Source organism: Lissotriton helveticus, chromosome 3_1 (assembly GCF_964261635.1).
Source record: "Lissotriton helveticus chromosome 3_1, aLisHel1.1, whole genome shotgun sequence".
NCBI lineage: Eukaryota > Metazoa > Chordata > Amphibia > Caudata > Salamandridae > Lissotriton > Lissotriton helveticus.
In genome coordinates, this window is record NC_136061.1 from 1,830,730,420 (window position 1) to 1,830,746,116 (window position 15,697).

General features: G+C 45.4%; 1 protein-coding gene across 1 annotated transcript in view; it reads left to right on the top strand.

The window, feature by feature from the left end:
* Nucleotides 1-10,774: 10,774 nt before the first annotated feature.
* Nucleotides 10,775-15,697, top strand: part of TOLLIP (toll interacting protein) — a 249,134-nt gene continuing 244,211 nt past the window's right edge. The window contains exon 1 of the mRNA XM_078682765.1: nucleotides 10,775-10,969. Coding sequence (XP_078538891.1) covers nucleotides 10,937-10,969 — 33 coding nt within the window. The 5' untranslated portion in view covers nucleotides 10,775-10,936. The remainder of the gene's footprint in view (nucleotides 10,970-15,697) is intronic.

Sequence of the window (15,697 nt, forward strand, 5' to 3'; positions counted from 1 at the left end):
AGCCTGTCAAGACAAACTGTTGGATGTGTCGGGCCCTCTCGCAAAAATTTTGGAGCTGACTCTTCAGGCCCAGGAGAGGGGTGCTGCAATTCACCCCGAAATCCTCGCTGGTTAGACTCAACGAGCAATTTGCCTCATAGGCAACCCTAATTGTGCGATTTTTTCCGAGAGGCGCAAAACTGTGCTGTTACGAATCGATCCACAACTAGCAGAAATGGCCTCCTCTGAACCTGGTCCCTTAGCTGAAAGTCAGCTCTTCAGAGGCCGTTTTGTTAAGGACATTGCTACTTTTGTCAATACCTTCACATCTTTAGACAAGTCACAGACCTCTCTGAAGAGAGTCTTCAATCCCCTCTCTGGTGGGGCCGGTCCTGGTAGAGGACGCTCGACTGGCCGCTTCAACCAGCAAGGTCCTCAATGTGGCTACTACCCCAGGCGCAATGGATATGCGCAGGATCCAGCCCAAGCAGGCTTCTATCCTACCAGATCATGAGTTTTCAGAGGCCACTTCAACAGGGGAGTCAGCACCGGCTTTTGTAACAACGATGCCCAATCCTTAGGTAATGATTCCACCTCTTTTTCTTTTAATACCCTTGGGGGAAGATTGTTGTGTGTTAGACCTGGCACCATTGGCGTGGGTCTCCCTTCCATTTTTCGCTTTTGTCTCCTCTGTGTTTGCTGGTGTTAGATGCTCTGGGCACTGTGCCACTGCCATTCATTGCCAAAGCGCGAATGCTCCCTATTGTAAATTGACTGTATGAATTGGTATAATACTAATTGACCCAAGGAACGTGATAGGAAAGTCAAATTTAGCATGCCTGAGCTCCGAATAATAAAGTGAATCTTTTAGTGACAATTATTTTTATATTCTGTGATTTGAAAATACCACTTTTAGGAAGTAGGTATTTTCTTGCCTAAACCTTCTAGGGTGCTCTGATGTTATGTGTATCGGCTGTCTGGTTTTGGAGGGTCAGGGCAGGCTGAGCCCGACTTGGCTTGAATAGAGAGATCTGCAGTTGGAGTGTGGGGAGAGGTGACCCTTTGATCTGAGCAGGGTTGTGCCTGGCAAGGTGAATGATGGCTCCACCTCCCACTGTGCGTCTGATGGCTGACCCCCTCTTCCTGAAAGGCAGGATGCAGCCTTGTAAACAAAGTGTTCCAGGACAACACCAAATTGGTTCTGGCTGGGTTCAGTGATTTGTGACTTTTTGAGAACAAAGACTTTTGGGGTATAAAGATCTGTGCAAAACCCCCTACACGGTGTGTTACTTCAGGATTCAAGACGAACCTCTATCCGTGTAACTAGAGGGAAAGGACTTTGAAACTTTCATTCATCTTGCTGAAGCAACTACCCAAGAGACTGATTTGAGCTTGCCTCCTGCTGAAGTGTCAGGGATATTAGACTTCACCCATTAGCCGCCTGGATTCCAATTTGAGGGGGATTCTACTCAAAGGGGAGGCCTCTGTTGAGAATTCCAGAGCATTTGGTTCTACTGAGTTGAACGCGGCTGAAAGTCATTGTATCACTATTGTGGGCCACCAAAGCTGAGGAGCTATTGCCACTGAGAGTCTGCATTTGTCTGTTACCAAAATCATCGCTATCGCTATTGTGGGCCGCAGCAGCTGAGGAGCTGTTGACGCTGAGAGCCCGCATTTGCCTGCGTTACCAAAGTCATCGATATCGCTATTAAGGGCCGCCGCAGCTGAGGAGATGTTGCCGCTGAGAGCCCTCATTTGCCTGTGTTACCAAAGTCATTGTTATCGCTAATGTGGGCCGCTGCAGCTAAGGAGCTCAGCCGCTGAGTTCCCGCATTTGCTGTCCTACGAGAATCATCGCTATCGCTATTGTGGGCCACTGCAGCTGAGGAGCTGTGCCGCTGAGTGGCCGTATTTGCCTGTGTTACCAAAGTCATCGCTATCGCTATTGTGGGCCGCTGCAGCTGAGGAACTGTTGCCGCTGAGAGCCCGCATTTGCCGTCCTACGAGAATCATAGCTATCGCTATTGTGGGCTGCTGCAGCTGCTGAGCTGTGCCGCTGCGTGCCGGCATTTGCATGTGTTACCAAAGTCATCGCTATCGCTATTGTGGGCCACCGCGGCTGAGGAGCTGTTGCTGCTGAGAGCCCGCATTTGCCTGTGTTACCAAAGTCATCGTGATCACTATTGTGGGCCGCTGCAGCTGAGGAACTGTGCCGCTGAGTGCCCGCCTTTGCCGTCCTACAAGAATCATCGCTAGCACTATTGTGGGCCACTGCATCTGAGGAGCTGTGCCGCTGAGTGCCCGCACTAGTCCCCACTTCGAGGATCTTGTTATCACCTGCGTGTGCCGCTGGGTGCCTGCCTTTAAGCCCCGTTCCAGGATTATCGCGAGTGCATGCCGCAGACCGCTACAGCTGGGAGCTGTGGCCTCTACGATGCCGCCTGTCATCACTGCGGCTTCCTTGTGAGGTTGCGTGCCGTGCCCCTTTAAATCTCAGGTACAATGTGCATCACCGGGTTGCGTGGACCCCGGCCTCGAACTAAGTCCGTTCCACATCCTTTTTGAGTGCATTTATTGCTTTTGAAGTGAATCTGTAATTATGTGGATTGTGGCTCCTTGAGCGCTTTTAGCCTCATGTTCAGTCTATATAAAGATAACAATTTTTCTATAACTACTTGTGGTGTCCGTTTGTAGTGTCTCTCCTGTTTTGTTTTGTATGGTCATAAATGCTTCACACACTGCCTCTGAGATAGGCCTGTCTGCTCGTGCTATGTTACACAGGGTTGAGCAGGGGTTATCAAAGGGTGTAGCCCCCTTACTCTGACTTAGGAAGGATCACTATTTGGACCTCGGTGCCAGCCGCTGTCAACTAGATATCCCATTTCTAACAATGTGTTTCATTCGCAATTGGACAAAGATAACCTCAGATTCATGGGTCTCGAACACTGTTCAAGGATATCAGATAGAATTGACACAGACCCCGATTCAACAGACCCTCCCCTCCACTTTTCACAACAAGAAGAGTTTTCTATAGACCACAAGCTCTTAGATCTTTTGGCATCAAAAGGCCATTGCTGTGGGGATATTTCAGCAAGAAGGTTTTTGCAGCAACGTCTTCTTGGTCCAAAAGCAAGGAAGTGGTCAGAGACTGGTCCTAAATCTCAAGAGCGTTCAACCCCTTTGTCACATACCGTCATTTCAAAATGTAAGGGATCCACCTTCTAAGAGATCTGTTGCTAGAAAAGGACTGGATGGTCCGGTTAGTGCTAAAAGACACTTATCTGACAGTCCCAATGTATTCCCCTCCCCAACGTTACATCCAGTTTCAATGGAAAGGTCAATGGTTTTGGTATATTTTCCTACTATTCGGCCTCTCCTCAGCCCCTTGGGTATTCACAAAACTAATGAAACCCGTGGTGACTTGATTATGAGAAATGGGAGTTTGCATGATCGTATATCTGGACGACATGCCCTTGCTAGCGCAGGATCGCTCTCTGTTACTAACTCATCTGCAATGGACTGTATTTCTCTTTCAGAACCTCAGCTTTGTGATAAATCTTAAGAAGCCCTTGATGACGCCATCTCAACAGATGGACTTTCTAGGATTCCAGATCAACTCAGTGTTGGCCCAACTACTTCTCCCTCCATCCAAAATAAAATCCATCAAGAGGGAAATCAAAGCGACATTATCGAAACAGACAGTTTCTTTGAGGTCCCTGGAGAGGATTGTTGGTCTTCTGGCATTCTCTATTCAGGTGATTTTGCTGGTCCTCTTCACTATATATATATATAGATACTGAAGATATATATATATATATATCTTCAGTATCTTCAACAGAACTTGAGTTACGATCGTTCTTGTACCCTGTATCTGGAGGCGCAAGAAGAACTCCAATGGTGGATGAACCACATGGAAGCTTAGAATGGCAAGGCCATTTTCGGAGTCTCTCCCGATGTAGTCATCAAGTCAGACGCCAGTCGTTGGGGCTGGGGCACAAGATGCGGAGAGTTTGCTACCAGTGGACGTTGGTCGGCAGAGGAACTGAAACTTCATATCAACTGTCTGGAACTGCTGGCAGGTTCCTTTGCCATCAAGTCGATCTCTCCTGTGAAGAGCAATTGTTGCATCTTTCTTTGGATGGACAATGTGTCAGCGGCATGATACATAAATCGCATTGGAGGTACAAGGTCCCGTCTGTTAACCAACATAGCCCAGGAATTCTGGCACTTCTGCCTATCACAGAAGATCACGGTGTTGGCAGAATACATTCTTGGCAAAGACAACTTAGTGGCAGACTGGAATTCCAGATTCGTGAGAGACTTCAGCGATTGGTAACTCCACCCTTGGCTACTTCAAGAGATCATGACTACTCAAGGCCCGCGCTTCATAGAACTGTTTGCCTTTGGCCTGAATGCTCAAATTCCCAGGTAACCGGATTAGATGGCGGTAGGAACAGATGCTTTTCTCCATCATTGAGGATCTCAGATGATTTATGCCTATCTAACCTTTGCGATGATTCCGAGAATGGCGGCCCAGCTGCGTCGACAGTAAGCATAATTGGTTTTAGTCACACCGTTATGGAAGACTCCGTCCTGGTTTCTGACTCTCTTGGAGTTGTAAATAGATTTATCCTTTCGGCTTCCTGTATTTCCATAGTTGCTCCTGGACCCAGTCGGGTCCCCCCATCGGCTGGTTCTGCAGGATTAACTGATGTTCATGGTTTGGAAAGTATCAGGCGACACAAACAAATTGAAGGCATTTCATCGGCGGCTGCTGAATTACCACAACACGCTTGGGCTCCTTCCACCCATAAACAATATTCTTCTACATGGAAATGTTGGGTGGGTTGGTGCCTTCAACGTGAAGTGGATCCTGTGGGATCCGATCTAAAAGACATCTTGAACTTCCTCTTGGAGTGTGCAGAGTCCGGATTATGTCACAAGTCTGTAAAGAATTTTAGATCTGCTTTATCAGCCGGACATAACCATATTGATGGGAAACCGGTAGGTGTTCACTCGGTTGTTTGAAGACTATTGAAAGGCATAGGAGTCGCTTGGCCTCCAAAGTCTAGGTACAGCACGGTATGGGATGTTTCAAATGTGTTAGCATTATTTGAATCTTGGCCAGAGAACAGAGAGTTATCATTAAAACAGCTTTCAGCAAAACTTACTATGCTTTTGTGACTCATTTCTTGTCGGAGAGTGTCAGATGTACGTGCACTTGATCTAGCAGGCACGTTATTTTCTCCACATGGTGTATCATTTATTATTTCTAGAAGAACTAAGACTATGCTACGCTCAATTGATTACCCTGATTTTCACCACAATGATAAACTATGTGTGGGTAAATGTTTAAAAAGTTATGAAGAGCGTACCTTGCCTTTCAGATCTGAACCCTTAAGACCTCTTCTTTTGTCCAGAAATCTTTCCGTCCGGTTTCAGCGGCTACTTCAGCTCAATTGGTTCGATGGATTATGGCTGAAGCCGGTATAGATGTATCTTTGCATAGAGATCATTCTGCTAGATTCACGATGGCATCCAAAGCCTTTGTTATGGGATCCAGGCTAGAGGATATTCTTAAGGCAGCAAATTGGTCATCTGATTCAATGTTCAAAATATTTTATTATAACTGATTGTTCATGTTTCTTCTGTTGTGGTTGGTCAACTTTGAACCAGCATAATATGAGCCTCCGGTCCTGCCATAGAACAGAATATTTTCCAGCATATGTGACAAGAATTTTAGATTCTATTAAGGACACAGAGGTGAGGATTATCCCAGCCAGTGGGAATAGGTTAGAATGATCCTGTGAGAAAGTGAGAAAGTGAGTTTCGGTTGCAGTACCCCCCACTTTTTGCCTGATACCTGATGCACTTTTCCTTGGTGTGCCCTGCCAATCAGGTACCCAGGGCCTGTGTTCCTGCCCTAAAAACTATACTAAAGCCTAAACCCAATTGGCATCTCTGGTCACATGCCAGCCCCTAGTAAATGGTACCCTAGGTACCCAGGGCATTGTGACCAGAGAAGACCCCTAAGGGCTGCAGCACTTATTGTGCCACCCTTAGGGGCCCTGAACCTTGACACCCACACACTGCCTGTGCAGGCTGAGTGTCTAGGTGCAGAACTAAGCAAAGAGTCGACATGGCACACGTCCCTGTGTACCCTGCCCACAAACCCACTGTCGTGGCATACATCAGCCACCCCTCTAACTGGGTGCCCTATGCCAGTGGTGTGGGCACAGGTGCCTGAGCCCTATGCCCCTACAGTACCCAGGGCCATTCCAGGGCACTGTAAGTGCAGTGATGCCATTAAGAGTATATGGTGCTGGGAGGTTGTCATTACGAACTCCACAGCACCATAATGGCTACACTGAACACTGAGAAGTTTGATATCAAACTTCTCAGCACATTAAACCCACACTGATGCCAGTGTGGGATTTTTTGGCACTACAGAGGGCATCTTAGAGATGCCAACTGAAACCTAACCTACAATCCACGTCTTGTCTGAAAGGCTGCCTAGACTGCCACACAGCAGACATGTTGCTGGATAACTGGTTGGAGAGCTCTCCGCTCTCCTGGGCCTGCAACAATGCACATCCTGCGACGAGGTGCCAAGCCTCCTCTCCCAGGATGGGCAGGGGAAGCTTCAAAGGCATTCCGCCTTTGTGAGCTTCTCCAGACAATTTGCTGTACTCAGCAACTGGCCCCCACCAGTTCTGACCCCCACTCTGGCTGGAAGACTGGCGGAAAAACCTACGTCAGAAAGGGGGTGTGCCAGCCTGTGCTAACTCCACCCCTCAGGTGGGAGAGGCGAGGTGATGCACGACACCGGGCTCCAGCCATCTTGAAGATGGGGAGCCCTGCCCAATCACAGCTAGGTTCCTGCCCCCCTCCCACAGGAGAAGAGCAGGCTAGGGGGTGTACCCACCCCAGGACCGGGACCCATTGGTCCCTGCCCTTGCCCTCCCCGTAACGCCCCTAAATTTAGTATTTAGGGGCATCCTGAACCTTTTTCCATAGATCCAGATTACGAAACAAGAAAGAAGATCAAGGAACACGAAGGCCTGCCGTGCAGCTGCTAAAAATAGGAAGACACCAACTGATTTGGCCCCAGCCCTACCGGCCTGTCGACCCTCGAACCTGCTCCTTTTAAACCCCGGCATCTCAAGCGGTCAGCAACCTTAAAAACCCCGGAGGACCTGACTGCCTTGTGACTCTGACTACTTGGGTCTCCCAGGAGCAGTGGTACCGCTCAAAGCAAGTAACAAGCCCTGGCATCGGCCCGGAACCGCGAACCCTGTACACTCTGCACCCGCCAAGCCTGGTCTGTGCCGGAGTGAATCAAGACCCTGAGGACGTCCCCCCAGCAATTCCGACCTGGAATCCAGTGCCCAAGGATCCTCCTCGACGACCCCGACGACGCCTGCAGCCTCAAGACAAAGGACCCCTCCGACCGCGACCAGCAGGGGGTAAGATTTCCCAACCTCAAAAGACACCCCTGCACCCGGTGCCCCACGGCCCCCTGTGCCCAACTCCTGGGTGCCTACCTATCCTCAAAGATCCCAACTTACCCCTCGAAGTGTTGGTCGCTCCAGAAGATCCATCGTCCCGAGCCTGCAGCCTTTGTTCCCCTTTCAAGATCCTCATTGAGTAACATTGAGCGCCCAACAGCTCAAAGGCACTCTGCACCCTGCCGCCCGAGTGCCCCTGGGAGTGCAACCTTTGTCCTATCCTACTTCCCCATTTGCCCTGAGCAAGTGACCAGGAGCCCAGCTCCCACACCCGCGTGGCCTGCTAGCCAGCAGCCACCAACCGAAGGCCCCCTGCCTCTCATTGGATAACATTGGGCCTAACTACCTCTGCACCCGTCCGCCCCTGTGCCGCTGAGGGTGTACCAACTGTACCTACCTGGCCCTGGGGGACCCCTGAGTCTATGCCCGGAACCTTAACTTCACCAGTCGAGTACTCACCTGAAAACCAATGACTGACTTTCCTGCCATAGGATAACATTGACTGGTTTGACTCGAAATTTCTTTTAAGTGTGAAGTTTTGAAACTTTAAAATATTTATCTAAAATCAGCCGAATAACGAATTTCGAATTACTCACCTGGGATCAGGAGAGAAGCCAGTACTGTACCTTGTAGCCCAATACTGAACCGCAAAAGTAATCACAACTGTGTTTGCTAGTAATCTAAATTTCTGCCATAGGAAACCATTAACTGTATTTCTGTGAAAATTCTTTTAAGTGTGAAGCTTTGAAATGTTAAAATATTCATCTAAAATCAGCCGAATATCGAAATCCGAAGTACTCACCTGTAATCAGGATAGAAGCCAGTGCTGTATCTTTTAGCACAGTACTGAAGCGCAAAAGTAATCACTACCGTGGTTACTAGTAATATAAATTTTGTCCATAGGAAACCATTGACTGTTTTTCTTTGAAATTTCTTCTGTCTACTTTTGAAAGTTACAAATATTCCTTAAAAATCATACCAACTACTAAAACGTAATTACTTACTTGTCTTAGGTAGAGACCCCAGTGCTGAACCTAGGAGTCCAGTACTGGATTACAAAAGTAACGAGAACCTACTTTACCTGTGCTTTGAATTTCCTTCCATTGGATAACATTGCTGGTTTTGCACTAAAAAGTTTCTAAGTGTTAACTTTTAAAATACCTTTATATTCTTTAGAAATCATTGCAATAACTAAAACGCTTTTACTAAACTGTTTTCAGCTAAGTCCCCAGGACTGAATCTAGGGTCCAGTTATGAAGTTACAAAAGTAATCTATAAAGTAATCAACTGCATTTATGTAGAAAAAAACATTGAGCTCAATGTTAAATTGTGTTTAGGATTGTGTTGCCTACTGCAACCATTGTACCTATTGTGTTTACAAAGTTTATTGCCCCTTTGCAAAGTAATTACCTGAGAGTACTCATATCGAGAAACGTATATTTTGATACTGGTTGGTTCTAAAAATAAAACAACTATATCTTTGGATATAAAATCAATTGGCCTAGAGTTCAGTTATTGAGTGTGTGAAACCTTTTGCTGACTAAGTGTGTGCAACAATTGCATTACACTGTCCTCTGGTACTGCCTTACTGCTCGACCAAGCTACCACTTTAGAGAGTAAGGTCAGACATGACTTTAACCTCTGTTATACCTCTGGGGATTGTGGACTCTATACACACTGTACCTTACTTTGGTCCAGTACATATAGAGCCACTTTCTCACAGATCCTTAACTGCCATGATGTCTTATGAGATAACTTGACATGTTGATTTTCCCTCCCTTGTTATGATAAAGTGATTGGGTACCATAGTATTCAAACTTCTTTTTGATTGCAGGAACGGATTCGAAACAGAGCTGAATCTGGAGTCTCACAGCTGGCTGGTGAATTCTGTGCTGTTATGGATACGTTGTCTCTTCTGGGACCTGCTGTGTGGAGGTTGCTCTCTCCTGAGAGCTGGAACTGTATCCTGCTTGATTTATACTAAGAAAGGACTGCTTGGTGCAAAGAAAGAGGGAGTAATATGGTGCCTCGCTATTTTGTAGACACTGGACTACTCTGATTGGTAGTGTTAAGGAGGCGTGGTTCAAAGCCTCATGGGAATTGTAGTGTTTGTTTTTACTGTTTTTTCATTGGCTGCTGTTTAATGTGCAATAAAGATTGAGAAGCATATTCTTTGTCTCCGTGTACTTAATAGAATCTAAAATTATTTTTGCATATGCTGGAAACTTTTCTATTCTGATGGGAGACTACTGATTCCAAGGCTAGTCTCCCGCCTCCCGATTCTTGCATGCAGGAAACTCATTCGGATTGCTGAATCATGGTCTGCTGAAAACAGGGCAAAAGTGAAATGTTGTTGCCTGTCACACACACTCCAATCACCCCCTCCAAGAATTACCTCTGTCATCAAAGGTTAACTCTTTGTCCTTAACTCTTGGTGGGGGGAGAGTACATTATGTGCTAAGCCTCAACGTTTTTATGGGTAGTTTTACAGAGCACATACAAAAGCAGAGTTTAGAACTCTGTATTTGTTTACTTAAACTGCCAACAATGAAATGCTGATTGTTTGTCAGCATACAAACCAATAGACCCGATTAAGGGCACATTGCCTCTGCTTCTATGTAATTCAATGGGTAAAATATATTCTCCCAACGTTTTATTTTTAAATCACCCACTTGCCTGCTCTAAAATGTTGCCATGCATGTAGCAGGCCTACTCGCAATATTTCCATGCCTACATTTTTTGCAATATTAAATGTAGCTTCATTTTATTGTTTCTGAAGGGGAATTTGATTTGTCGATTGTATTTACATTTGATGTTTTTTTGTGTGAGCCATGTGGCTGCTAACTATGCAGTGTTCGAGCAATGTTTACTCGTCTCTAGGTGAGGTTTATCTCAGGAGAGTAGGTGTGACGTTTACGGAGAGAGCCGTGTAGATTTAAACAAATCTACTCGTTTACAACGTACCCTGCTTGGCTTCCTTTAAACGGTCTAGAATAACAGACAACATGATTGATGAGCTGTCGGGCGATGAAGCGGCAGCGCACACGAAAGGCCACACACATATAATGCCAGTCATTGCCAGTTGATATAGAGATCCACACTGGCGATACTGCTGCACTCAACATAAGCTCACGCTGCTCTGATTTAAAAAGGCTGTCACGTGAGGACGCACTGTCGCCACTACAGGCCTCAGAAGTCTTCCTGAATAACAGAAGCTGTAGTGATCAGGTGGAAGTCCAAGCGTCCTATTATTCTGCGTGGAAGTCTGCGTACGCATGCGCACTAACACATCGAACACGTCACTGGGAAGGAGCTGACAGGAAGAAAGTAAATAGGAGGGACGGCCTTGTGAACCGGAAGTGAGTCGGGCGCATTGAGAGAGGTGTTCTGGGGCGTTGCGCGAGTCTGGAGCATCCGAGGGTCTGAGAGGGTAATTGCCGCCCGGTACCATGGCAACCAGCGTCAGCACCCAACGAGGCCCGGTGAGAGGAAGTTATTATTGTGAACCCCCAAACCGTAGGATTTAAGAATTACCCTTTGGCCAATTTCTTCACCCTTAGGAAGTCTCCGTTGGTAGTGCCAGAGGATTCTCCCCCTCGTCCCCTAGGCTGAGCAATCCTTTTCGAGATACCTTCTGTCTAGCGTAGCACCTCTATGTCCGTAGGTCTGTCACAACGAACGTCCTAGAGTCTTCATTGTTGGTTGATGATGTGTGTCCTCTTTCGTTCTTTACCTCATCCACTTCGCATGCTGTTACTCGTGTAAATCTGTAGCTTTACTTGTGCCTCTTACCGTCACATATTTTGCTTGTTTAAACCTGTCGGTTTTTTTTTGAGCATTCTGTCATTCTTTGCAGACATGCACCCTGTCCGTTATTACACACAGCAATTATTTATAAGCAGAGCATGCTTCACTTAACAGAGAACACCCTCTTACACAAGTCTTAAAATGAAATGTATGCTTCAGCTATTCTGCGCTTCCAGTTATGTTTCAAAACGTATTTAGTATTTCAGACCTACGTCCGAACATTAAAAACTGCCTCCAGAACAGTATAATAGATTGGTATTTATTATGTGCGTCTCAGTGGGAGGCACATTAAGATTAAAAACTGTTTGGGATTCTACTAAACTGCGCGTGGCATCTTGAAATAACTACTACTTTGTGAATAGTCTGTGATAATTTCAATTTGTGTGTATAGTGAAACACTTTTTTTCACGTCTCATAAGTATTTGCACTCAGTTTGTATTTCCTTTACGCACGTAAGGTTTTTGCTTTCTATTGCTAGCGCTCTTCTCCAGACATCAGTTGAGCCTGTTACCAAAGATTGGCACAAGTGTCACCTCTTACATTGGCCGCTGAAAAGTGGCGAGGTAACATGTACACAGTGATATTGGCACTTTAATTAATGGTATTGATGTGTTGTATGAAAACCACTACGAATGCGCGGTGCATAGAATAACCAGTTTCCAGTTACTCTGGTACTAGTGTAGCGCTGTCACTATGCCACTTAAAGTTTGTATGACTGTGGTGTACCCTGAAAAGGTGTTAACTGAAACTGTACAGTTTTGACTACATCTTCCAAATAATGTAAAACATACAAGTGATCGAATACACCTACAGAAAGGTGTTAACCATATTTTGTATCTTGTCAATGAACTGATAAATTATGTACATCTCATTAACGTGCAATAAGTGTGAATTTACTTTGACTCCATTGCGCAGCATCCCTAATTTCAGCATTTTCCACCTTTTGTAAGATAGAGAATATCTTTTATAATGCATCATGTGTAATCACTCCCTATCTGTCTGAGTCTGGTTAACTGACAGTTGGCATGGAGATCTTCATTTTTTTTTTTAAACAAAAGTGTTTCATTTAGATTGTTTAGTAATGCCCTCTGATCTAGGGTGTCCTCAAAAGTACTTTGATTGCACTGTACCGATGCTGGTACAGTGTCTCTCATCGCACTCCTTGTGGTCCCAATAGGGGTTCATCTCTAAGTTCTCTGTTGTTTTAAATATGTTCACATCATTGTCTCAAAGACATTTGTAAATGAAGATTCATAAAAAAAATCTTCTGTTGATGTTTATTTCATTCTTTTAGCGTTTGTAATTGTCTTTAACATGTGCTTTTATGGTCTTATTTGACTGAATAAAAATTATTTTCAACCTTTGAGAACCATGTGACCAACAGTTACAACCAAAGGATTTTTCTCTACGCTGACATTAGGAGTATCGTGAGATATAAACATAAGTTTTCTCAAAACAAAGTAAAGGCTGTTTGAAATGGCTATATGAACCTACGTTATTATGATACATGCTAAGCCTTATGAAATATGTACTGAACAACATGTTTTCGAATAATATTAAGACACTTTTGATGAATGTCATTGGTTGATACAATGATGACTATATGAAATTATTAGTTTAATTAATAATTATATTTTATATGACCAAACTACATTATTTAAATGTTTGAATATATGATTTTCTTTCATTCCAGAACACTTAGGACCCCATTAGGATGGCGGGCGGACTTTGCCCGCCTGCCATCCTCCCGGTACAAGGGACCGCCCGCCATAAGGGCCGGGGTCCTGTGGGTGGAATTAGGATGCGCCCGCCACAGTGGCGGGCGCATACTGTATTTTTACCATTGCGGGGGGCGGTGCTAAAAGCACCGCCTGCCGCAATGGTAAAAATAAATGTTGTGCATTTCAAAGCACAATATGACGGGCACCGCGCGGTGCCTGCCACGTTGTTCTTTGAAATGCTGGGGGGTACCATAGGTACCCCCCATGTGCACCCCCCACCCCCGGAGTCCTTGGGGGCCCGTTCGGGCCCCCAAAGCAGACTCCGCATGCCAAAGGCATTGCAAAATGCCTATTGTAATATGGCTGGCGGTGTCTGATAGACACCGCCACCATATAAACCCTTTTGCGCCCCGGTTGCAAGGCAAAAGGGGGGGAAAAGCGGCGGACGGTGTTTCCGTCCGCCGCGGACCCCCCAGCCATGTTAATATGGCGGGGGGTCATTTGTGCACGGATGGCGGGCTGATTGCCGTCTCCAGGCAGGCGGTGGCGATCCGCCCGCCATCATAATGGGCCCCTTAATGTTCTCTTGATGAAGGACCAGCGGTCCGAAATGCATTGAGGATTTATTTTCATGTTTTATATCGCAAACATATAGTTGAATATTTGTGGGCCAAAGCCACAAATAATTTGATAACCTACTACAAGAAGGAAATAAACATCAACAGAAGAATTAATTGCTGTACGAATCTTCATTTACAAATTCCTTTCAGACAATGATGTAAACATATTTAAAAAACAGATAACCTAGGGAAGAACCCCTGATGGGATCGCAAGGAGTGCGAGGGGAGGCCCTGTACCAGCATCGGTACAGTGCAACCAATACACATTTTGGCATATTTGCCTACTTATGTTTCTGTTGTTCCTCCCAAGCTTTTGCTGGTTTCCTTCCCTTCACTCCCATTTAGTGCTGGCATTAGGCTGGAGTTGCCTTCACTCCTCTGTGCTTTCCGACTGGAACCTCTCTGGCTCCTGTTTCTCTCTGATAGTCTTAATCACCTGCCTCGTACAGGTTTGCAATGCTTTATAATTTTTTGTATTGAAGCCCGTTTTACTTTGAAGAAAACTGGCTGCATTACAAAAAATATATATTGCTTTATGTAAAAAGCAATCACAGACATGGTGGTCTGCTGATCCCAGCAGTCCACTATCACGGTTATTGTAGCCAGTCTCACTGGGTCGCAAATTGCATCATGAGGCAGGTCCATTTGCGACCCATTGAAAATCGCAAACCGTGTCTAAGACACTGTTGTACATAGCTGTTTGCGAATTCCTAATTGCAACTTGCTACAATTTGCAGTTAGGAAATGGCAAACGGATTCTACATACATCTGGCCCATAGGCTCTTAGCTTCTATACGCAATTTTGGAACCTCATTTGACACTTACATCTAGGCTGCAGAGACCCATTCTTGTCTGAGGACATCAATATTGCCAAGGACAGTGAACATTCCATTGTCTCCAGTTGACTTATGCACCAGCAACATAACATTGCTAATTGAGTTCTCCTAAAGAAACTCAACAGAGTTAGGAAAAGTGAGTCTAAACGTATGGATTCCACGCAGGTTTTGAAATTACCTAAGGGCTTTTCTTTAGTCTCTGGGAAGGGTTGGTGGAGCAAGAGGTGCTTAGTTAGGCTTTCCTCAGAACAAGCAAGGAAAATATTCGCTGTCAAGACTGGTCACAGGTTAGCATTTGACTGTAGTCATTACCTTGACAGTTCAGGGTCGTGTAATATTCAATCTCCCTTCCTCCTAATGCATTCTTCCAGTGTGTCGTGTCACCTGATACGTCAGTCAAACAGTAATTTGAATAATCATTCCATTGCTAGTTCAAGAGTTGTCAGGACGGTCTTGGAGAATTACCTCGAGGTGGGTACCTCACCATCTCGCCATCTCATGTTCGCGCTGCTTTTGATCTCCAACCTGCTATTAGCAGCATACATGTCAACCCCCCTGATTCAGATGGGAGACTACTGATTTCAAGGCTGGTCTCCCGCCTCCCGATTCCTACATGCAGGAACCTGATTCGGATTGCAAAATCATGGTCTGCTGAAAACAAGGCAAACATGAAATGTTGATGCCTGTCACACACACTTCTATCTCCCCCTCCAAGAATTACCTCTGACATCAACGGTTAACACTTTTTCCTTAATTCTTGGTAGAGGAGAGTACATTGTGTGCCAGGCCTCAACATTTTTTTGGGTAGTTTTTCACAGCGCATACAAAAACTGTGTTTAGAACTCTTTATTTATTTGCTTTGCACTATGTTATTACACTGCCAAAAAATGTAATGCTGATTGTCTGTCAGCATATAAACCAATAGACCTCATTAACATTGCCTCTGCTTCTATATAATTCAATGGGTAAAATATATTCTCTCAACTGTTTTTTTAAAACCAGTCACTTGCCTGCTCTAAAATGAGGTTGTTTGAAATGACTATATGAACCTAAATTATTATAAATTCACTCCTCAGTGCTTTCCGACATAGGAGCCTCTCTGGCTCCTGTTTTTCTCTGGTAGACTTAATCACCTGCCCCGTACAGGTTCACATTGCTTTATAATTCTACCATAAGCAGCTTGCGTCCCTGTTGATTTGACTCTACTCCCCCGCTCCCTGCTGGTC